Source organism: Zerene cesonia, chromosome 19 (genome assembly GCF_012273895.1).
Source record: "Zerene cesonia ecotype Mississippi chromosome 19, Zerene_cesonia_1.1, whole genome shotgun sequence".
In the NCBI taxonomy this organism is placed as follows: Eukaryota; Metazoa; Arthropoda; class Insecta; order Lepidoptera; family Pieridae; genus Zerene; species Zerene cesonia.
Window position 1 is genome coordinate 5,665,472 of NC_052120.1, and position 26,576 is coordinate 5,692,047.

The 26,576-nt window shown below is 32.8% G+C and overlaps 2 protein-coding genes across 2 annotated transcripts in view; both read left to right on the forward strand.

Moving 5' to 3' along the window:
- Positions 1 to 1,454: 1,454 nt before the first annotated feature.
- Positions 1,455 to 15,793, forward strand: LOC119834570 (xanthine dehydrogenase-like). Its single transcript, XM_038358966.1, has 8 exons — positions 1,455 to 1,644; positions 4,572 to 4,726; positions 5,518 to 7,663; positions 7,768 to 8,076; positions 8,386 to 8,723; positions 9,216 to 10,020; positions 10,623 to 10,790; positions 14,484 to 15,793. The coding sequence occupies exons 1-8, from the start codon at positions 1,573 to 1,575 to the stop codon at positions 14,532 to 14,534; spliced, it is 4,044 nt and encodes a 1,347-aa protein (XP_038214894.1). The 5' UTR covers positions 1,455 to 1,572; the 3' UTR covers positions 14,535 to 15,793.
- A 4,326-nt stretch (positions 15,794 to 20,119) lies between these two features.
- Positions 20,120 to 26,576, forward strand: part of LOC119834532 (xanthine dehydrogenase) — a 14,827-nt gene continuing 8,370 nt past the window's right edge. The window contains exon 1 of the mRNA XM_038358921.1: positions 20,120 to 20,294. Coding sequence (XP_038214849.1) covers positions 20,220 to 20,294 — 75 coding nt within the window. The 5' untranslated portion in view covers positions 20,120 to 20,219. The remainder of the gene's footprint in view (positions 20,295 to 26,576) is intronic.

Here is a 26,576-nt window from a genome sequence, read left to right on the forward strand (position 1 = left end):
TGGAATAAACATAGCCTACTTTAAAATGATTAATGTGACACTGGAAGAATTCAGATTGTGAAAACCGAAATTGAGTTTGGCTCTCACTATCTGGATTATGACTAGGCTGATGAATAATTATTAGTATGAAATATACCTAGGGTAAGGTTAAGATGTAGAAAAAGAAGTTGCGTGTCCCCTCCACGCGTGTCAATAATTCAGACTCTGAAAAATATTAAATTAAGATGTTACATTATAGTCAAGTAATTATTTGGTGTCTGTATTATTGTACCTTTTTATTTATAAGATGAATATGATATTTGCAAGCGATAGAATCAAATTTAAAATGATAATAAGTATAGCAACCTCGTGAATTGCGCGAATAGACTTATTATCATTTTATTGAAAAGTTATTTAATTACATAGTAGAATCATGTGGGTCTGCACTATATAGTATATTTAATACTACTAATACTATTGTATAATATAAATATTACGTACGTACGTTTGATTAATAACTGATAACCTCTCAAAATTGTTTCATAAATATAGTTAGTTTTGATTTTTTTACAATCCGGATTTATACAATTTAAATTTGCTGCTATTTAGATATTGTTTAAGATCCACATTCTTATAAAATACTAGCTGTTGCCTACATGTTGTCCGCGTAGTCAATATATATGGTTATGGGAATGAAACGTTTCATCTGGGTAATAAATATCATATTTCATCACAAATGTCGTGTTTTAAATAGAACTACATGGGTATCGATGAATCCAACAAACCTGTAAATGGTTCAACTATCTCAGCATAGTGACAAACCAATGGACAGGCAGACAAGCAAAGGCCTAGCGAAGTCGTTTAAAACGGACGTGTACTATTGGGTTCCTTAATCCCATCCAATTATCTAACAGAAAATGTTGATCTTAAATACAAACTTGCAACAACCCTAGAATTCTTTAATGACGTAGCCCAGAGTTCAGACCTATCATAAAATCCGATACAAGAGGACATCAACTAAATATTAACTACCTCAATGACGAATTTCATGTTTATAACACAAATAATGACCGACTTTTATACAACCTTGCGACAGCCCTGGACGCCGTTAATGTAGCCCTATCGTAAAAGCTGTTCTTGGAGTAAGTAAACAAACTATTAACTACCTCTCTGCCACATTTCAAGTTTGTAACACAAAAAATGAAAGACTCATACATATTTCCGACAGCCCTAGAGACGCCTTTGTCGCAGCCCTATTGCAAAATCCGTTCTTAGCGACCTAACTGTTATCTAACTTCTGAACCCATATTCGCCTTTTTGTAATAAAACGATATTTGAGATTTCGTGAAGAGTGACCTTTCGCTTTTATACAAATAGATGATAGATTAATAGTATCAATCTGATAGAATTAAAAATTGATTATTATCGGATACACAACGAACTTGTTTATACGTCACTTCATACCTTGTTTCCATTATTTCATTTGGATTCCGCGCGACTGCCAGTTGATCGACAGCGTTGAACGAGTATGTTGTGTTGAGAGTGATTTCATAACAACAATAAACTAGTACGTAGCTGACCACTGGAATAAATATGGATGATATCGAGAACTATTTGCCGGAGAAAAAAATTACAAGTTTAATATTTTTTGTAAACGGTAAAAAGGTGAGTTTTTATTCATAGTAAGTTTAAATATTATTATGAATTAATTAAAGAATGCGATTAATAGGTTAAGGAGATTCAGAGGCTATCACGAATCTCAACATTAATTATCTCCTCAATCAGGCATAAAGAATATGACTATCATGATTTTCTTATTAATTAAGATATCTCTTAATTTGTTGATTATAACTTGTTTTGTATGTACATAATAGGTGTAAATATGTTGTGCAATCGATTTGTAGAACAGAATTGTGATCGTTCGTATGTAGAAAAGTAGGATACCTAGGTCATGGTTGATCAGATATTTGAGCTAGAACATACAGTTAAGTATTTCATATAATAGGTTAGAAATGTAATATTTAACTGTGAATCATTTAATAATGATAAAAAAATCTCAAGTAAGTTCAAGTTAATGCCTGTTTATGTTTTTTGAAGAAAACTTTACTGGGTACCTAATGCTAATGTATTAAGTGTCCTTTGCATTAGGTTGGTATTTTTCTTTTGTGGAAGAATTGAGGGTTGGTAATGGCGAAGAATTGATCGATAATCAAATTATCGAATAATCCACAGACCAATTATAGAAATTACATCATAGTATTGGTCCGTGATATTATGCGCAATTCTCTCAACGGTATCAAAGAGGGTAGGAATATTACTATTAAGTGTTTTGATAGGTTGGAAAATAACAAGACAAACGTGCGAAAGATGAATTCTCATACGATTGTTTCTCTTTGTTGCTTCGCACGCATGTAACCGCTACGCTACGTATTGTCACTTTCTATACTACTAATTGTGAAATAAATTTCTTTTATAAAAATTAACATTTGTTGGGTTATTGCCGGCTTCGTCTGGGTTGATCCGGGTTGAAAACAAAACAAAATATACGCAACTTGCAGATATCTCTATAATGGCTATGTTTCTTTAAAATAATTTTTTAAATCGGTACAGTAGCTCCATTGATTACTCCCTACAATGTCACAACTTTACTTCTATTATATTGATTGGTGTAATATGTTTACATTTAACTACCTAATTTACGAATTACATTCGTGTGTGGGAAGCGATGGAAATGAACGTAGGTACAAAATTTAATTTTTTTGTAGCTAAAAAACCGAAAGCAGCGCCACATACCGGTATAATTTAAGGTGTATTTTAAAAACTATAATTTATTTAATTAAGTTAAACCTTTAAACAAACCGAATGATGAACCCATTCGGTTTGTTTAAAGGTAATTTAGAGGATAGAGGAAAATAGTTGATACCCGTTGCCTAATAGCCGTTTTCTTAAAGTCAAATGAAGCGTTTTCCCGATAAAATTTAGCTAAGGTTCATCAGGGATATCGTGCGTTTCTAATGGTAACAAACAGACAAACAAACAATTAAATCGATTGAAAAAACAAATCTATTTTTACAACAAACAATTTATTGAAAAGGTTTGGGAGGAATTTTTGGTTTAATCTAACGATACCTTTAGAAATTAAAAACTTTTTAACGGATTTTAAACGCGATTTATTCATTATATTATTAACTCGACGTTTCTAACACTTTACAGCGCGCTCGCTGTAAAGTGTGGTCACGGGGAGACCACAATCAAACGCAAGAAAATAATAACGATACCTTTCTAGATTGCGAATACAAGATATATGTAGAGACACCCATAGGTACATATTTATTTAAGTAATAGCGTATTTACATTGTGTATTTGCGTTTTACGATAATGAGTGAGATGATAGCAGGAGAATCTATAAGGGCTTTTTATCAGAAATCATTCATTGGTCTTTACATTCTATAGTCCATAAAACAAAAACAGGATTACATAAATTAGGTGAACTGTATTGTCAGCATATATTTTGCAGATAACGATGCCTTTGTTTAAAAATAATGCCTGTCTCCTTGGTCTGATGATAAGGACATTCTACTACAGATCGAGAGGTACAAAGTTCGAGTTTCCGGACGGATCAATGTTATTGGAATTTTCCCCATTACAATAAAAGTACGATACATTGACCGTCCTGCGGTTGATCTTTACCCGATCATGTCGGTGTTTAGTGTCGAGTATAATTGGAATAGAGAGTACAAATATACCTAAGCCCGCATTCCTGTGCACTTAAATAGAACATCGTCCATCGTAATGCTACTAGTCCTATCCTATCCTACTAATCCTACTTCCTACTTCCTATCCTTCCTACTAATATTATAAATGCGAAAGTTTGTAAGGATGTGTGTGTGTTTGTTGCTCTTTCACGCAAAAACTACTTAACCGATTGTAATTAAATTTGGTACGTAGACAGCTGGACAACTGAAATAACATACAGGCAACTTTTTATCCCGATATTCCTGCGAGATACGGACTTCCGCGGGTAAAACCGCGAGGCGCAGCTAGTTATCGTATAAATGAAGAAATGGCACGTTTGCTATATGCTATCACGCTAACATTTCGAAATACCTAGTATTGCTGTTAATGGATATTTATACGCATCATAAATATGTAGCAGTCGTTTTTCTGCGCTATTTACGCCATTAAGTCAGTGCTGATTTAATTGAGTGCAGGTATTACAGATAATAGATATATTAGTGATATATCTATAGTTATATAGCCATAAGTTGACTATTAAAAAGTATAACAATTAGCAACACATAAATCAGATGGAAAAATAGAATTTAAAAATAGAAAACCAATTAGGATTATCCATAATTCTAAATATCTGTTATTCTTCTATCTCTATCAGATATTTGAAAAACAAATACGAGATGTGAACTGGGATATGGTGACAAAAAACATTTGGTACAAATACCAGCTAGATGGATTAAACCCCTGAAGAATCGGCATACTGATATAAACGACTAAATATTTTGTGTCACCATGTTGCGGTCCACATGGTCAACGTTTTATTCTATGGTCCACTATTTTATTCAGTTTTACAATTCCAGGTTGTTGAGCCACATCCGGATCCAGAATGGACCTTGTTATGGTATTTACGAAGAAAACTGCATTTGACTGGAACGAAGTATGGGTGTGGTGAAGGCGGTTGTGGAGCCTGTACGGTGATGGTTTCGCAATATTTGCAGGACGAAGATCGAATCAAGTATCCTTTATAAGTTGCGAGTTTCTTAATTAATCTTCTGTTATTCCTTAGTCTATCAGCACCCTTTAATCAAATTAAATAGTAATAAGTTTTATAAAATCCATATTCTGCATTCTTCTGTAACTGTAACTCATACGTAGTAGGTAATAAAGTACCATATATAAATTAAAAACGGTTACCAATAAGATTTGCCAGAATGCTCATGTCCGTTATTCCATTCTTTTGAATCCCCGCACTCCTCTATCTACTTGATATTCAATTTCTTTTACCTTACTTGTGACTCCTATACACTCCGATACACTAATCACTTTCTTCTTCGTTTCCCTGTGCGTGGTGCTAAATTATACGGTTAATTAATTATATCAATCATACTGCATTGATAAGCTGTTTAAGGAATGCCCTTTTTTATATTTTTTTATGTCACTGCGGACAACTGAGCTGGTGGTCCGCCCGATGGTAAGCGATCACCACCACCCATGAACATTCGAGAGGAGGAAAGGATTAACGACTGGAAAGGAGGAAGGGACTGGGAACGGCTAGGAAAAGGATACGGACCCCCACTCATCGAACGAAACACAGTAGCATGCTACTATTTCACGCCGATTTTCTGTGTGGGTCTGGTACTTCCACGTTGCGAGCTGACCCAATACGTGCCGAAGCATCTTCCACTTTCTTCCTGATATGATTGAAGGCGCTCAAGCGTTAAGATCGTTTAAAAAAAGAATATATATAATATTAGGAAATTTTGAATATTAGAAATGATACAAAAAATATCCTTATAATACCGTCAGACATTACTCGGTTAACGCATGTCTAATGCCCTTGTGTACAATGCATGGCATGGCAATAACGACCGTGGAAGGTATAGGCTCGACTCAGGATAAATTACACCCAGTACAAGAAAGGATAGCAAAGGCACATGGATCTCAGTGTGGATTTTGTACACCCGGAATAGTTATGTCGATGTATACTTTATTAAGAAACAAAAATAAAATTGATTTCAGTGATATTGATACGGCTTTGCAGGGTAATCTTTGTAGATGCACTGGTTATAGACCTATTATAGAAGGCTTTAAAACATTTTTGGAGGAGTGGGAGTATTATTATAATGGGAAAGTGGAAACAAATAGCGACTCTAAATCGCCGTGTATGATGGGTGACGATTGCTGTCGACTTATAAATGCAAATAGCCAAGAAAAAGAAACGCTGTTTAATAAATCAGAATTTAAACCGTATAGTCCCACACAAGAGCCGATTTTTCCACCTGAATTAAAAATGAATAACAAAGAATATGTTTCTGGTCTCACATATTTTAAAGGACCGAATATAGCATGGATTCGACCTTTTAAATTAGAAGAACTTCTTTTACTAAAGAAACAGTATCCGTTTAGTAAAATTGTGGCTGGGAATACTGAAATTGGCGTTGAAGTTAAATTTAAAAAGATGGTATATCCCATTTTAATATCACCAATTATAATAAAAGAACTGAATACAATTCAAATTACAAATTATGGTATACGAGTTGGCGCTACTGTGACTCTGAGTGATTTGGTAAAGTTTTTAGATAACTTTTTAAAAGAGAATCATACCAAAGGGAAAGTTCTCGAAGCAATAAAAGATATGCTTCATTGGTTTGCTGGCACTCAAATACGCAATACAGCATCATTAGTCGGAAATATTGTCACGGCCAGTCCAATTTCTGACTTAAATCCAATTTTAATGGCTAGTGCAGCTACACTTACGGTGAAAAGTTTAGAACGTGGAGAGAGAAGACTTACGATTGATTCAAATTTCTTTAAAGGTTACAGAAAAGTTGCAATAGAAGAAGATGAGATTGTATTATTCGTAGAAATACCTTTTACAGGTAACGATCAATTTGTTAAAGCATATAAACAAGCTAAAAGACGAGAAGACGATATTTCAATTGTTACTGCAGCATTTAATGTTGAGTTTGAAAAAAATATGATCATATCGGATGCAAAGTTGTGTTTTGGAGGAATGGCTCCTACCACTGTATGCGCTGCAAAAACTTCTTCCTTAATGAAGGGGAAAAATTGGGACCAGTTACTATTAAAATCAGTGTTTGATTCTTTAACGGAAGAGTTTAAATTGGATAGTTCTGTGCCAGGAGGTATGCCGGAATATAGAAAATCGTTATGTCTTAGTCTATTTTTCCGATTTTATTTGCATGTTTTACAAATACGAAGCTTGAATGGTACGCGACCAAGTAATTATGAGCTATCTGGTAGTTATCAAATACCTGCATTGCAGCCGAAGAGCTCTCAATGTTTTGAAATTAAAAATAATCAAAGGACCACGTCTGATGCTGTTGGAAAACCAATTGTTCATATGTCAGCTTTTAAACAAGCTACAGGAGAAGCAATATATTGCGATGATCTTCCGACTCTGGAAGAGGAGTTATACTTAACATTAATTTACAGCGCGGAATCTCACGCGAAAATAAAATCAATTGATGCTAGTAAAGCACTGGACGTACCGGGTGTTATAGCATTTTTATCAGCAGCTGATATACCAAAAGAGCATAATAAGATGGGTCCAATTTTAAAAGATGAAGAAGTATTCGTAAGTGAGGTAGTGACAAGTAAATCTTGTATCGTAGGAGCTATAGTGGCTAAGACTGAGCAAACTGCACGAAGAGCGAAAAATCTTGTGATGATTACATATGAAAAATTAGAACCAGTTGTCGTAACAATTGAAGATGCGATTGCTCATAATTCATATTATCCTGATACTTATCGACAACTTGTGCACGGAGATGTCACAGAAGCTTTTAAAAAATCGAAACATAAGAGAAATGGCCACATACGAATTGGTGCACAAGAACATTTTTACTTGGAAACGGTGTCGGCATATGCTATAAGGAAAGAAGACGAATTAGAAATAATATGCAATTCTCAAAATCCAGCAGAAGTTGCGGTATAATTTTTTTTATTTTTACTTTAATAAGAATAATTTTAACTAAATGTTATATTTATACAAAATACTTAACATCATACTAAATTGTTCTTTTTTTTTCCTAGCATACTGTAAGTCAGGTACTCAATATTCCGAATCATAAGGTTGTCTCTAAAATAAAAAGAATTGGTGGAGGTTTTGGTGGAAAAGAGACAAGGTCTCTTATACTCGCATTACCAGTTGCTGTGGCTGCTTATAGATTGAAAAAGCCTATTCGGGGAGTACTAGATAGAGACGAAGATATGCAAGCCACAGGATATAGACATCCATGTTTAATTAAGTATCAAGTCGCATTTGATGATATGGGTAAAATCAATGGCGCTATTTTTGACGTCTATGCTAATGGAGGGAACTATTTGGATATATCGCCCTCGGTGAGTGCAAAGAAATTTGATTAAGGTTCTACTGTTTCATAAAGAAAACCTTCAATTCCGGGCTAGGGCTCTTTCGTCTACCTTTTTTATATTTCTAATATTTTTCCTGTAATCATGAAGTTTATTTTATGTTCTTATAGTCGCTTTTCTTCCAAGATTGAAAGAAGTAGTTCAATCGACATCAATCAAAACAGTATTTTATACAAAGAAGCCACATCGTGAAGATCTTTAATTCGAACTGAAGTACTATTAATTATTCTGAAAGTATAAATGTCTGTAAAATACAAATTGTTTTGCAAACTTTTTCAGATGTTAGAAAGAGTCATGACACACTTAGATAATTGCTGCAAAATACCAAATATCATTGTAAATTTGAATCTTTGTAAGACAAACACTCCTTCAAATACTGCATTCAGAGGTTTTGGTGGTCCTCAAGCTATGTTTGCTTGCGAATCCATGATAAGAGATATTGCAGCAGCATTGAATAAAAGTTATGAAGAAATTATGGCCGTTAATATGTATAACGAAGGAGACTTAACATTTTACGATCAAGAGCTAATACATTGTACAATAAAAAGATGCTGGCAAGAATGCATTGAATCGTCAAATTATTGGCAAAGGAAGGGTAAAGTAGAGGAATTTAATAGGTAATAATTATTTGTTTAGAAGTACATATTATTATTTACCACATATTGATTTATTCTACTTATAAATTATAATATTTTGTTTAAAAAATCAATAGATATCTCTATTGGTTAGATGTTGGTTGATTTTTACACAAAATGCTTCTGAAACGGTTTACCTACCTGATTCTTGCTGTGGCCTGGAAATTTACTAAATAATTAATATTTTCAACCTACTTCCAAAAAAGGAGGAGGTTATCAATTCGACTGTATTTTTGGTGTTTGTTAGGTAACAAATAATTGGTATGGTATGGAGGTCCATACCATAACTTTGTACGCCCAGAACAGATTTTCATGATTCTTTTTTTATTTGAACATTGGTGCCTTTAATGGGGTCCGGTTAAAATTTGGTCTAGTTCTGGCAATTTTATTTTGGTTTTTTAATATTTGACTAATCAAATCCACGAATACAATGAAGTTTTTTGTATTCTAATTATGATCTATGTTATTTTTTAGGATGAATCGATGGAAAAAGAAAGGACTAGCATTAACACCTACAAAGTATGGTATATCATTTCAAATTGACATGTTGATGCAAGGTGGGGCTCTGGTGTTAATATACTGCGATGGATCAGTGCTTATATCAATTGGTGGCATAGAAATGGGACAAGGGCTCTTCACAAAAATGATTCAAGTTGCTTCGAAAGTCTTTGATATAGATGTGGCTAAAATTCACATTAGTGAAATGTCTACAGATAAAGTACCGAATTCTTCACCCACAGCAGCAAGCGTCAGTTCTGATCTATACGGAATGGCTGTATTAAACGCCTGCACGACCCTTAACGAGCGTTTGGAACCGATTAAGAAGAGTAATCCAAATGGTAAATGGGAAGACTGGATATCCGCAGCATATTTGGAAAGAATAAGTCTTTCTGCGACTGGATTTTATGCGGCACCAAAAATTCAATTTAATCCTAAAACGAATTCTGGAACGCTCTTTGAGTATTACACGTTTGGTGTGGCGTGTTCTGAGGTTGAAATTGATTGTTTGACTGGTGATCACCAAGTGTTGCGAACGGACATTGTCATGGACATCGGCGAGAGCCTTAATCCAGCAATTGATATTGGTCAGATCGAAGGTGGTTTTATGCAGGGCTATGGGCTATTCACAATGGAGGAGATGTTATATTCGCCGACTGGTGAAATTTTGTCCCGTGGACCAGGAGCTTATAAGATTCCTGGGTTCTCTGATATACCAAAAGAATTCAATGTTTCATTGCTAAAAGGTGCACCAAATCCTCGCGCTGTTTACTCGTCCAAGGTAAATAAAAAAACATATTTAATTAATCACAGTACAAGAATAATAATTAAATAAATCGACATTAGGTAATAAAGAGGTAGATCATTAACGACTTTCGAACATTTCTCCTCTTGATTATTTAATTTAAAAGCAATTAATTATGAAAGCATTCTTGAGTGAGTTACGTGAAGGCATCTGCACTTGTTCATTTAACATGTACATTGTATGTAGATACATGTTTATGACCATTAAATTTGTATAAAAATCTATGTGTAAGTATAATATGTGTGTATATATAGTACGATTTTTTTTAAATTTACACAATAAGTTCTGTATTGACGCCACACATTGTTTTATTCATGAGTGGTAGTATTTTTTCCAGTCTGGCATTAATTTTCTTTAACACAATTATGTCATACACATGTAGGGTTTGTATTTCTTTACATAATTATTTCAAAAAAATATTTGTAGCTACCGAGCTAATACCTACTATAGTACGTATTATTATACTTACCTATATTTACTACTATTAAGAATTCCAGAAAGTTAAACTAATAATGTTATTTGAAATTTATGGATATCAATTGAGATTGTAGGTACATATTGCAATATTGTCATTTTAGGCTGTCGGTGAACCTCCTTTATTCTTGGCGGCGTCAGTGTATTTCGCTATAAAAGAAGCTATCAAATCTGCTCGTATGGACGCTGGAGTCGATCCTGAATTTGCTCTCGAAGCTCCTGCTACATGCGCCCGTATAAGGATGGCGTGTGAAGATGATATTACAAAACAGGTAATGAAGTAACAAAATAAGATTACCTATGTATGCCGTAATCCTCTAACCCGCACCAGGTTAGGGCGAAGTCGTGGGCTAAAAGCTAGTTTAAAATAATGATGATTGATTTTACAAAGAGACGTTATGCGCGAGTAAAAAGAGAAAAATAAGAAAAATAATCAGATGAATATTATGTATCTTGATATTTCACACGTCGGATATCTGTTTTTTTTTCAAGCAAGTTTATAACACAGGTTCTAGTTTTTTAAAGATCGACCACGTATCTAATCGTGTAATTTAGAACGCTTCTACATATACGACAAAATATGCTATCTTTCGGTACAGCTTGAGATGAAGTGAAATTATATTAACACACAATTAATATTGCTACAAATGGATCTCCTCCTATGAGGGCATAGGAGGCCTGTGTTCCAGCAGTATATATGATGAAATAGACACACATACATTTTTTATCATTCTTAATATTGTTTGGTTATAGGTGCCCCCTGCCTTTATCACTATTTATGAAAGATAGATAAAGTTAAGTAACACTCCGTTATCAATCCGTTTAAAGTACAAATCATTTTTAGCATATATTCGTAGAACAAAATATTTTACTCAATTGAATTTTTATACTATTTTAATGAATTGAATTTTGTTTTTTTTTGTAACAAGCTGATGAAATCCTAGATTATAATCTAAATGTCATCCTAATATGCATGTAATCCTGCGTGTCTAACATTTACGGAAATAATTTACGCCTTTGTGATGAAATTGAAATAGTCGAAGATTTCAGGTTCAACTAAGTTCCATATTGAGAATACTTTGTTTTTTAGTGACGAACAACTTTGCGATACTTTCAGCGCACATGTAGTAGTGAGTAAATTAACTAGCGAAAAGCAAGTTAATTACCTAGATTCTAGTTATTAAAGATTCAAATCGCAAGACTATCACATTTTTGTAATGTATTTTTAATAGGGTTATGAAAACTGGAATGTCTAAACTCTAATTCGTAAAATCTTATTTCTTTTTAAACATATACCAATAACCGCAATGAATTTGTTCAAGTTTATATCTTCCTATGTTCATCATCAGCCCATACACGTTCCGGAACACAGGCCTCCTATGAGGGCAGCGAATTGGCAGATGTCATATTTCGTCGAACTTGTTGACTCTTGGACATGCCGGTTTCCTCACGATACATCCTTCACCGTAATGCAGTGGTCATGTTATCCTCATGCGCAGATAAATTGAAAAATCAATTTATTTCTTACACGCTCGTCTGGTCTCTAACCCCTGACTTATCTATTTACGTCCGAGGTCCTCACCACTGAGCCACCACTGCTTTTTATCTTCCTATGTTAATTATTCAATGTTCAAAAAACGTGAGTCCTTTCTTTTACCACCTCGTCGCTACAGGTGCCATCTGAAAGTTTCACAGAGTTTATTATTTTATTATTATATATAATCTAATGATTTACCAGCCGGAAGACTAGCTAATCTCAAAATTAAATTATTATTTTAATGTGAATCTCAATTTAATAGGATCCGATGGCGATTTCTCATGAGAATAATAACATTATAAAATCCTAAACGTTACTGTTTACTGAATAAAAATTCAATAAATCCAATTTAAGTATGTCTGTCCGTCTCTTCTTCACGCCTAAACCACTTAACCGATTTGGATGAAGTTAAAGTATCTTTATTATATTACTTCATCCATATTATCCATCATCATCAGACCATATATATTCCCACTGCTGGGACACAGGCCTCCAAGGTTCAGGCCATAATCCACCACGCTGTCCAAGTGCGGGTTGGCAGATGTCACATGTCGTCGAACTTTTGATTCTTGGACATGCCCGTTTCCTCACGATGTTTTCCTTCACCGTTTTAAGCAATGGTGATGTTATCCACATGTGCCGATAAATTGAAAAATCTATTTATTTCCTACATGCTCGTCCGGTCTCGAACCCCGACTTATCGATTTTGAAGTTCGAGGTTCCCACCACTGAGCCACCACTGCTTTTTTATATTATCCATATTATCTCTGAAATCCCAGGAACTTGCAGGTGAAACCTTGGGATTATCGCTTCTGTACTGCTACAGTTTGTTATTAAGATGCCTGTACATCACTTATCTAGGAAATGTTCTGGACATTCTATTGTGGGTATTAAAAACCAGGAATTAAACAAGAGGATGTCTATGAAACTTTCAGTTTAAAGTTTGCATTCTTAGCCTTTCTTCAATGGGAACCAACTAATGAAGGATTCCAAAACTACCGATAAAACAAATAAACTAATTAAAACACTCAACCTCATTTTGTGTTGGCAGCCATTTTAGATTTAATTTTTTTTATATTACATAGTATTTTACTGCACAAGTCTTTTCATTTAATACACATATTGAGGGAGTTCGGAAAAAAAATTAATCTGTCATTTTTCGGCCCCATCTATGATATGAGTTCATACGTTCGGGCTACGATACCAAAGATAGACACCCTTACAGACGTCAAATAGTAATACTACTCATGGTCGCCTAGCCAAGGCCCAAGAGCCGTCGTTTAAGCAGATTCTGAATGTTTGGAAGGTCTCCCAATTAAAAATGTTTAACAAATATCATCTACTTAATATATGTAATTTATTAAAACCTGTTCACAAGCAACAGGCACATGTATAATGTGTTACATGATCACAATCACGGATGATTAAAAAATTATGGAAACTACAGGTGTAACAATGCATGTAAAAACCAGTACGGCCTATTAAAATGGCTATGATTTAAGGCCTCAGTTGTTTATTGTAGTTTTGGTATGTTAAAAATTACAAAAGGCGTGTTTATTAATAAGTTCGTTAAAATTTTGCAGTAAATAAACAAAAGAAGAGCAATAAAAAATACTTAAACTAACTGGGCAGGTTCGTCTGGGCGGTAAATTAATTAGAATTAGGTAGTTGATAAGAAATTTCAGTCTAAACAGTTTAATAAATAATTTGATATATTTATTCCTTGTGCAGATTTCAAGATTTGCAAAAAACTAATTACAAATGAAATATTCAAAATGCCTATGACCCTTGTCGCGTTGTGGTCACAGTTGTAACCCAACCTGATCCAAATCTAGCCATTACAAGTAACATATCTTTACAGAATACATCCGGTATTTGACAAAAATTAGTTCATAACACTCTCTTTTGGGAGCGGATGCATCCGCTCTTTCATTGTCATTTATTTTTGAGACTGTATTTGTGTGACTGTAATAATAGGATGAAATAACCGGCGAATTTATTTTTAGGAACTGTCCATGTTCACTGATCTACGAACTACCGATAAATAAAATAACTTCGAAATATTTTTTCAAGATTTGATCATTCTAATCTCTCAAATGTTTTAAAGTACCTTAATAATTTAGATTCCATTTAAAATTCACTTGAAACAATTGACTTGAAAGTGATTTCAGACTTGTGTCTGAATTGTCGGTCTGTCTGTCTTTTCTTAACCACTGAACCAATTTAGTTAAATTTGGTATGAAGATAGTTAGAAACATGAGATAGGACTTAGGATAGGTTTCATTCCGGATTATCCACGTGAACAGGCATAGAACGGGGGAGACTTCGTGACTGTCTATGCTTTTTCATTACTACGCGAGCGACAAGCTAGTTATTAATAAGTGCAATTACTCATAACTGTTATTTATTAGTTCAATGTATTTTACAGGTTAAGCCGACTATCAAAAATGTTGGAAGGCCATGGAACGTTATACCCTAATGCACCGAAGCATTACAACGCACAGAAACTAACGTGTTTTTAAACGTTTTTTTAAGTTTTATGTTTATGTCTTAGTTTCTAAGATTGTGTAAGTCCCTTATTTTTTGTCTATTTTAAATTGCGTGAAAGACTTTGTCTTTCTTCTATTTCGCTAAATATACTAATATGTAATTCAGTTTTTTCCCGTCGGATTCAAAAAAGGAAATTGTTCTCAATTCGATTGCATTTTTGTGCTTGTTACCTGAGAGTGTTCGGCTGTGTGAACCGATTTTGATGAGTCTTTTTGAAAGCTGGGGTCTTCCGTGAAGGCAGTTTAGTTTCATGTCAAAATATTTATTAAATAATATGAACGTCTGAATTTTACCGTGTTGTGTGTACATTTTCTGTAGTTTTTCATGTATAAAAATATATACAGTATTAAAAATTATTGGGATCTAACGCAATACTGCAACAAAGTAATGAGCTACCGTATAAATTAAGTGTTGATGAAACCGATAACTGTATTTATTATCCTATTCCAAGAAAATGTGAAATTAATTAAGGTATATTCCAGTTCATAGGAATTTTTAGTTCGCCACAATTTCGATTTATTGTATAATACAAGAGTCAATCCTACTTATAATTACATATATACATTTTACAATCCTACTTACTATTACATAAATATTTTTTATTCATGAAAGTCAGCATACACGGTCCATCTGTTTGGTGTGACAGTATGGAGTGAGTGGAAATACAATTTTTTACGACTGTCAGTCAATCAAACTGTGGACGTGACCCTCGTCGTTTGATGTGAAGGATTGACCGTCAATGCCCACTTTAAGACTTTCTGATTTCAAAACTCATCCTAAAAGTCACATCAGTTCAGTTAGCACGTTAGGTCGATAATATTATAAATGGCTCAATTAAGAATTCTTTTTGTTTATAATTATTTTGAGATTAATGTTGCATTAGTTAACATCTAATTAACAATTTAAAATATTTGTTAAATTGCCCCCGGAGAAGAATTTGTTGGCTTATGCTGGTTTCATATGGTCTAAAACTCCACTGTGTTCCATCATTACTTTAGACGAAGCTGTGTGTGTTCATACTATGACCATAATAGGAACATGTCAGGATCGGAATGCGACACGACATGCTTTAATATGCCCACTGGAGCGTATCAATTACATATCAAAGCAGTATGCCTGACACCTTCTTCTTATGGTCATAGTATGATATGTTGTAGTGGGTAGTCCTTTATACGTAAAAAAATAACATAATTTAAATTAGCTGTTATAAATCTTATTTCTTTGTATAAGTATAATTTCTTAAAATAAAAATTGTATCTTTTTTATACTTAGGTCTACTCTGTTTATTTTTCTATTAATAAAAATATGGGTGAAAAAAATTCTGTAATATTGTATTCTTTATTTTATAAAAGAATCATACAATACAATTAATACGTGCTCATGATAATATTCAAATAGGTATGCATAGCATTGTAAGTACATGAAAAGATTATAATTCATTCGATTAAGTTATACGAGGCAAATACCTAGGTTCTTGATGTTTTTATATATTATTAACATACATGCGAGATGAATATAATCGCAGGTCTATATTTGAATTTAATATGATTTTTTTACATTATCTAATAATAATTATAAATAGTTAAATTATACATACATCTACTAGTAACAGAATGTCGCTGTATCATGCTAGGTGAAACAAGGCATAATTGCATAAAAGCCATATATGAATTTGTAGCTAATTAGTTGCCAAAACCACGATTTTGTTGCTCGCGCCGATCACCAGATATCGCAAACAATGCTATATAATTATTCTATGGAGCAAATTTATAACGTTATGTATTGTACCTAGCAACTAGTTTTCACTCACATACCTATATAATATGAGATGGTAAGAAAGTATCAAATACAGAGCTCCAAATTATATTAATAATGTATGTTGAACATGTTAATGCAACAAAATAAGTAGGTATTGTGATAGCGCGCAATGAAGTTTATAAAGTCGACGTAGGCAGATTGGAAAATCTAAAACATATTCAATTGAACAATAGGTACTGAAAAAACATCTGAATTATTTAAATATTGAGTATTTTCTTTATTTAACAAATATAAATAGACTAGCTTTTGTTCACAGCATCGTACACGTTAAATTCGGCATTAAACCGCTTCCCCCGCTTTTTTTCAATGTACATATAAAACTTCCTCTTGAAAAACTCTGTCCAGATTAACCTATAGTGCATGGTGTGCAATGCACACGGGCGCCGCCGCAAAGTAATGTATATAAGATAAATAAGAGTTTAATAAAAAGGATCTAATTTTTAAAATGTAGCAAGCTTCCGCTGCGGAACTCGAGCGGCAAAACCGCGATAGAGACACGACTTGTGTTGAAAGATTTATGGGCAGCGAACAGAACAGAAATTCGATACATTTTACTGTACATAATATATAATAAGATATGTTGAATAACACCCAAACCGGGTCAGGCCGGGCGCAATAGCTGGTGGCGCGACGAATTACGGTTCAGCGAATAAGACAACCAATGTATGAAAATGTATGAAAGAGAACAATGACAGCAGAAATAATTAATGTATTGTCTCTCATGTGATGTACGATAACAATAAATAAACTTATTTTGGAATGGACATTTTATAATGTCGTAGTTCGGGTATCAATGTACGTACACTTGTATTGCATATGCCCAATAAACGATATTATAAATCTGATCGAGGTTTACTTGACTTTGTCTGATTAAAATTCATGATAACGATTTATGAGTGTTAATTCGGACTGCCGATATTGTGCTAGATTTAAAATAAATGATAATTCTACTTTTGAAACGTAGCACTTATGACATCTAGATATCGTCTAGATAAGAGAAGGAAGATTAAGTTCAATGGTGAACGGCATTTCCCTTATTTATTTGGATTTCAAGACAGAAATTTTAAAAACCTTTCTTATTTTACAGCCATTAATATTCATTTTTCACGATTATGAGTTTCACAAATATTGGCTAAGTGCGAGTCGGACTCGTGCATCGAGAGCACCGTACATACCTGTTTGACAGTTACATTTGGATATAACTTAAAATTTATGCTTTTCGCAATTTTTTGGACAGAAGACTTGAGTATTTTAAATTACTAATTTTAGATAAATACCTCCAGACGCTTTTGGGAAAAAGGATATGAGATTCGTTTTTTCCTTTTGAGGTTTTTCTTTACGTCGTTGTCGGCAATGGAGCTGGTGGATCGCCTGAAGGTAAGCGCTACCACCACCCATGAAAATTTAGAGAGGTGTAAGGTCGATTGCAGACCTTACGCCGGCAAATGGATAGCTGACTGCAAATTGGAAAGGGGTTAGGGAAGGATTGAAGAGAGGAATAAAGGAAAGGACTGGGAAGGGTCAGGAAGAGGATATGGGCCTCCGGCTACCCCACTCGCCGTACGAAACACAGCAGTATGCTATTTTACGCCGGTCTTCTGTGAGGTTGTGGTACCTCCCCGGTGCGAGCTGGCCCAATTCGTGCCTCGCTCGTGTGCTCGAATACCACATACAAAGGTAGTGGTGAGGTACGGAACTCAGAAAAGAATGGTTATATTTAAGTACCTTTTTTGTAAGATTTATTTGATATGTATATATATACATAGTCAATTCATTCGTCCCTTGTTATAAGGATGTGGTATGTACAAACATTGAATATCAACTTAAAGACTACCTGATGGGTTTGATTTGCAATAATACCATATATTTTCTCTTCATACAAATGTTTAACTTACATTTGTCATAATATTTTTAAGAGCCAACGATATCTAGAAATTTCATTGAATAAATCTAAAGACATATATCCGGAAATTATGAAAATATTAAATAGACCCTGGTCTATTTAATATTTTCATAATTTCCGGATACCATTTTCATACTAATTACTAGTAAGTAGGTACATGTCAAAGTGGGTAATAAATTTCACTTGCGGCTATAAACATTATGTATTTAAAAATTGTTCTTGACATGAAATGTGTCTGTGCAATAGGTAATAACCATGTATTAAACAGGTAGAATAAATATCGATAAAACTGTCGATACCGGTTTAAATGGGTCAGAATGTGACTAAATTAATCGTATTTCTATAAACATTATGCCCACGCTTTGTCCAAAGAACGTCTTCTTTTAAGCGTAGTTTGAGAAATCAAAAAGAAATGAAAAAATAAAACACGTGTATGGTGATTAAAGGATTTTAACTTCACATCTCGGTAAAATACTTATCAGTTAACCGCATTAAGCGGGAATTAGATATTATTTATATTTTATATACCTAGGTTGGGGTAAAATATTAAAATAATTAGAAATATATTCAAATTTGTTTTACTTTCAAAATTGCCGTGGGCGAAACTGGTACGCGTTGCAATCTTTCGTGAGTTGTATCATTAAAAATGAGACAAACCAGATCTTTTCTAAATTAAAATTTACAGATATTAGTCACAAAAGAAGTTGTTATATGAAACAAAATTCTATTTTTACTAGCAAGCCTACGACGTTCATCACAGTATTTAGACATGCTTCGCATTTAAGCAATCACCCCAAATTCAGCTTTGCCAAAGATACTTATTTTTTCTTCTTATGGGTACGTACTTATAGGTAGAAGAAGAAGTGTGCCTATGACTAGATGGACGAAACTGCGACCAAAATAGCAGATCGTTTACCTGAACTTCAGATGACGAGTAAGCATTGGAATCTTAAGATAAAGTCATATTGATATGCATTCATTAGTTCTAATAAACGTCGTTTACTCAAAAAAATAAAATAAAAAAACCTTTTTGGTAAAGTTTGATTGTTCTTCATTAGTTATCGAAGTTTTATTGCCATTATTATATGATATGTAATAAAATATATTGATTTATATTACATAGATAAACTATGCAAGAGTAATTTATTTTTATCTACTTAGTAAATTGATTATTTTGTAGCAGATTTTATGCCCATTTAGTGTAGCCCATTAGTAAAGTATAAATGAAAGGAAAAATTTAATATCTTAGGAAATGTTAAACAAATTTTCCAGTCAGCAATTGGTATAAATATATAAATTCGGGAGATGTAACATGTTGGTTAAGTACTGGTAAAGCATATTAAATGCGACCCCTTTTCAACCAGAAGTGAATATTTTACAGTTTTACGTAAGTTTACATCAGTAAAATTTTTAAAAAGAATCTGTTGTTTGTTTGTTTGTTTTGTTTTAAATTTAAAGGTAAACTTAAAAATTATTTTACTCGAATTGACACTAACTGTACTTAATAAATGTACCCATAACACATAGTACTTACGTAGACGCTCACGGGAAGTAGCCGATAGTGGTTAGTCTCGACATTGAGAAAAGTACCTATGTCTATACCCGTAATAATAGTAAAATAATATTGTCATATAGGTCTGAGTATATCAAGTGGGGTCGATATGAGCCGACGTGAAGATATCCGAGATAATGATTGGGTATAATTTATACGTATATTGGTATATTGTGTTATCATTCGTAACTGTATATTTATATTGCGCGATGAAGTTGGGAGAAGATTATGGACTATAGTATAGTATGTCAGCTCTCCGCGGGACAACTCAGTGTAGTTTTAACTCGCGAGTGAGCAAGGCGTCCTTACTAAAAGCATAAGTATATTATTGTGTCATAAACATGGGCATTTTGAATTTTGATGAAGACATCGGTGAAGTTTCTACGCAGTTGGTGTTTTATGTTAATGGCAAGAAGGTGAGATATTATCAATTGATACTAAAGAAACATAGTGCGATTTATATAATATATGTTTGTTTTATTTTAACACATGTCTCTGTTTGTAATTTGTTTCATTGATAACACAATATTCCAATTAAGATCTCATAATATGTATGGATAATAATTCGAGAGTTTTAGCTTCGTATAATTTTTTTATATAGATACTTTTATCGTAAAGTATCAACGTGGTAGCATCAGCTGAGGATGATATCTCTATATTATTATCTTAGGAATGAAGATTAACTTGTTTTGCTTGGTAAATGACACCGCAATTATAATTCAATGGAAGAAATTATACAAATATGGATAGAAAACCTTGTTTGAATAAAAATAACATTAGCTGCTTGTGGAGTTTTGGACCTTGGTATTTTATTTTTATATTCTTTAATGAAAAAATATATTGTGCAATACCAATTGCCTCTTTAAAATTGTAGGTACAGCGAAAATTTAAGCACTCAGCTTACTTTATGGGGCAGTAATAAAAATCTCTTAGAGGTAACGTACAAAGTACGTTAGTTTATTCAGAGTTATTATTCTTCTCGTTCAGCTAGCACTGTCTGCTACTCAACGTTAATTTATTATGGTTTTGAACTAACCATAGTTAAAAGGTATAATTATGTCTCCTATCTCAGCTAGCTCAGCTGGTTTAGATATAAGAACTCGGTAGCTAAGAAATCTATAACGCTGCTAATTATAAGGTAATAAGTCTATATCACTCATAAAAATATGCATCTTATTGATCGTCGATAATAATTATTTAAAGTAAGTGGGTAGGTATGGAATTATAACTAGCGGAAAGTTATGGCTCACGAACCACTTTAACCGATAGATGAGAATTAATGCTGAAATAAAGGAAAGATAGTAATTAGTGTTCGCTCAATAATAAATAAGCATAATTTTGCGAATACGCTTTGTACAATTTTAAGATGAAAGTGTCACAAATCACTTAAAATTATTATGGTTCTGGTAGATAATATAGTTTTATTGTTATTGTATAAATGAGTTGGTACCCACTCAGATATCAAATTCACAAACAAATACATAATAAAATACGAAGATAAGAGAAGTTTGCATAAATATTTGTATGGAATGTTTGTTTATCAAGCTTTTCATACTTTACATAAATATAACTCGCGCTACAGCTTTATTGTAGGTACGATCAAAACATTTTAGGAGTTATTTGGAACAAAAATCGATTAGAACGAGTCAGATCGTATCGATCGATCGTTTAGTAGAAACCAAGAATAAATAAGTGAAAGATAGGGAATGCCTAAAGTATAAATAAATACCGAAAGTATAAATAAATACCGCCATTGATATGTGTAAGAAAAACCAGTTAATTTAATCAATGATATTATGAAGGTTTAATCAAACCCTTCGAAAGATATACTGCAAAGCTATTTATAATTATAAGGCATTTTATAAAAAAATGTTGCAATGTTGCTTTAATTATTCCATTGCCACTGGCATTTGTTTATGTACATATTTTTACTTTGTTTTATTGCGAATGAAAAGCTTTAAACAATATGAGCATAATTTATATGATATAAGTACCTATACCTACTGTTCAAGAAAACGGTTCCCACGCATGACTACGGCAATTTACAATCTGTAATTTATAAGAGCTTTCGAACTTAACTGCCCACTCTATTCTTAATTTATCATTTCATATTCTGTCTACGGCGTAAGTTTAATTTAGCATTAGCATCATTATGCAACAGGATTAAAAGTTTCACAGGATAATAATCTTATAAAATAATTATATGAGATTGTGTGTTAGAGCATTGAGGTACAAAGTAGTTTTTTGCCTCCTCAATGTAAAATCTGTTTTCAGAAGCTTAGCTAACAGCTGCTACTAACATAGTAATGAGGATCAAAAGCACTTCTTCATTCATATACTAAGGAAGTCTAAATGATTAAATAAATGTTTCAATTTGAGTGGATGTTGTAAATATATTAGTATTAAGTCTGACTAGGTCATTTTAAGTTTACTAAATTGTGCATATTCAATTGCAATTCATCACTGTTATAATCAAGGATGAATATAGGTGTTTATGACCTTCGTGTTATGCATGTGTTACGTGGAGAATATAAAGTATATTGAGGTGATATTAGGCCTTCTTGGTGGTGATTGGGCCTAAAATGAAATTGAAAGTAATGGAATTACTAAAACCATATTGATACTGTTTATAGACATAGTAGCATAATTATATAACTATTATTAAAAAGGTGCAATGTTATTAAAAATATATAAAGTAAATTTGACATTTGTAGGTAAATTTTGGTTTCCATATAAAAATTTGCATTATAGCAATTAACATCAAAACTTCCTTCTTTTATTTTGAGATACTGTCGGCTAAATTCAGCCAATTTGACTTACCGACATTTTTCGTGCTAAAATACATAGTACTACATTTTGATGATCGAAGGGTATGTTATGTACCATGTATACGATATGATATTATGATACATTGGAAAAACATAATTCTCCATTACGCGTAGCTGGTTAAAAAGTAATTGATAATGAATATTTTAATGATCCAGTTGTGGTTCATATGGCGCTAAACAAATTATAAACAATGAGTTACAACAAGGGAAATTATTGAATATATTAACACCGAAAACATCATTTCTCGTTATTAAATTACCGGTTGAAAAGGTATGCAGCTAATTGTTGGTAATAACGAATTCACACGCGTGAACCAAAGGTGAAAAAAATATGTTGTAGCAAAATAATATACTTTTAAATTAATTTTTATTTAATTTGATTAATTATTAATTTTAAATTGGGAGATTATGAATTGTTCTAAAACGTGAAGGATGACGTGGAAGGATTATGAAGGTGAAGGACACTATACTAGTATTATAAAGAGGAACATTTTTTACTTTTGTATTTCACCAAAACTGCTGGACCGATTTCAATTCATTTCTTTTAAGCAATTGAATAGTTTTATTATATATCATTGTACAACTTTATAAAATTGAGTAATTCATCAACATCTAGCTACTATACGCCTATTAGGTAGGTATTTTAAGTGTACAAATCGATACTTCGATAAATATTCAACAGGTTCCTATTTCAATCCGCCAATAACATTCGAACATTATGTTATTATTCTATTGATAATGATAAGAAGATTTCCGTATAAGAGCTTGTGCGTAAAATAGATCACGACCAACAATAATTATGCTCTGTTCAGGTTTAGAAGGCCACGTTTATATCACTAAGGTCAGAGGGTTACCTTTGTTTTATGATAAATCGAACGACGTATATATAAAAATTACATTAATAAGGTATAGCTCACATATAGTGGCTTTGTAATTATATAAGGGATATGTTTATGGGATACTTCTAACGTAAAATATAAGTATTACATAAAATATACCCTCCTTCTTTTACATTATGCAAGTAGTCAGAGTCCAGCCAAACACGATTACAATAAAATCGTGAAATTAGGACGACAAAATTGTAGCCTCGGTTCGGTGGTATTCTATAGAGACGTATAGGTATAAATTCATCAGATGTTTTATATAATATTATAATAATACCATAGATATAATAATACGTTTAGTTTGAAAAAACACACATTAATCAATTAAATTGTCTCGCTCATATACAGAGTACGCACAAAAAGAAAAATGAATTCTTGCCATCCCAATCGTGATAATAAGATAAGCTCATGAATTTATTATATTGTCGCCAGTCATTGTCAAGTATATAAAGTAAGAATTAAATCATTCAGTCAAAAGTGAGTCAAAATGGATTCTAAAGTTGGTAAAATGGTATAGGTTTCATACAAATATTCAAGCACACACACATACAAGTGAAGGTTATCTCGACTCTATTGAATTAGTTCCATGCTGAATTAAAAAAAAAGTATTCTTATTCCAAAGTCTACGAAAAGACCTTATCTTTTCGTATTCGAAACCGCACGAAAACGCTTATATAAGCTAAGTTCCAAAAAGGGATTTAAAATTGACGCTATACTTTCACAATGCATTGAAATACATGATTTGATATTTACCGACAGTAATATAAGGTACGCAGTCCAGAACCACTGATAGGATTTGCTTTCCTTCTAATCTAATCTAACCACTAAACCACCATCGGTAATAATATATCATCATACATTACTTCGATATTTGATACTTATTTCCGAAAAATCCTAATTAGGCAGGAGTAGTCTAGCTAGCTAGCTAGCTAGCTAGCTATATCTTTACCGACAGTTTATATTATTCAATTGTACGTAGTCAACATGCAGTTTAAAACAATTAATAAAAGCTATTAATAATTAATTAACTCATTGCGATAATAAACCTGTAGCAATTAATCATTTGCGTTACATAGTAAACAGTGAAGTTTTTTATGTGTGGGTATTGATTACTAGTTATTAAAAAAAAATTAGAGTTGCAAATGCAATTCATTAAACCAATAAAAACAGTGTGATGGGAGTAATTTGTAATATAGGAAAGTCTTAAAACAATACTCTGATTTGAAGATGAAAGGAAGATTCAATCCTCCTTCACTCTTCACGAGTGAAGGAGGATTGAATCTTTTTATTAAAATGTCTTCCAATTTAGCAATTAAAGATTTTTTAACGGATTTTAGACTCAGTCAGAAAAGAGAGGAGGGTCTCCCCGTGAAGTGTTCCAAACGTCGGGTTTAATAATATAATGAATAAATCGCGTTTAAAATCCGTTAAAAAGCTTTAATTTCTAAAGGAATATATAAGATAATTAGTTTTTGTTACTAAAGGACTTAAAGAGTATTAGCTAAAGGTGTAAACTTTTATTGTATGGAATGAATGAATTTTTCCACTTAAAAAGTAGTTAAAATAGCTTTTGTAGCTAATTGATACTTTGAGCAACATTCGTCAGTCAAATCGCACATATCATAATCGTTAGGTAAATGTTCTGCATTGGAACATATATTTTTTATTATGATGAGTATAAAAAACTAGTATCTGTGTCTTTCGTGGATATATGCATATACATTTTAAATGCTCAACAACAACACTCCTTATTTAAATGAGGTAAAAATATACTAATATTACACAGCTGAAGAGTTTGTTTGTTTGAACTCAATAATCTCACTGGTCCGATTTGAAAAATTCTTTCAGTGTTAGATAGCCCATTTATTGAGGAAGGCTATAGGCTATACATGTACCACGGAAGAAGCCGGGGCGGACCGCTACTATAAAATATAGGTATAACAAATTTGGTCTGAATGAAGGGTATATTGTGGGTATGTATTTATATACCTACCCAAGGTATATAAATAGACTGTTTCATAGCTTGAATTTGGAAAGATATAGCTGTATACTTATTTTAAAAAATTGTCACTCATCCAAATTATGGCTGAGGAAACCGTTACACTCACGATTTTTTATTATTTGTTGTAATAGCGGTAACAATAATGTATCATTTCTGAAAATTTCAACAGTATTATTACTTACGAGATACAGCCTGGTACAGATGAACGGACATACAAACAGACAGACGGACAACGCAATAATCAATAAGGTCCCGCATTATTCTTTTGGGTACGAAACCTTAAAAAAAGTTATGTTTTAAAAGACTGCCACAATTTTGTTAAATTAATATATGGACCTACGTAGGATATGTTGAATGTGGCCTATCCATATAGTGTTCATTAGGGAAAATTCAAATGCAGTTATGAAACAAAAATCGTAAAAGTTTGCTGATAATAAATTTATCAACAGATAATATTAAGGTTATTCTATCTGTGATGTGATAATACTATTGACTGTATGAAAATTTGCCACTGCCTCGATAAAATATAAAGACATTGGAAATAAAGGAATGGACTGGGAAAAATGAGAAAAAGAATACGGTTCGCGGACTTAAATCTGATCTAAACCTGGAAAAAAAACTCAATTCCTAACATATGTTATTTATCTTATAAGAATCATATCATATTATATAATACGTAGATACATAATGCCAATAGATAAGGAACTAAACAAATTAATATATATTATAGCATATACTTTGTCTTTGAGAACACCAAATTTGGCTAGGTAGGTAGTTATTAAAAAATCAAAAATCAGATAAGTTCTAGCCTCTTGGTACGTTTAATTACCTTTAATTCTCTTTACGAAGAGACGTCGCGTCCCTTTGTATTTTATATAGAGTGTACTATGGGGAGTGCTCTGAGGAATTGTTCAACCAGCCGCACAGTTCCAACATCGGACCACCCGCCGTAAAAACCAATTCCATCCGCACCATCTGGATGGT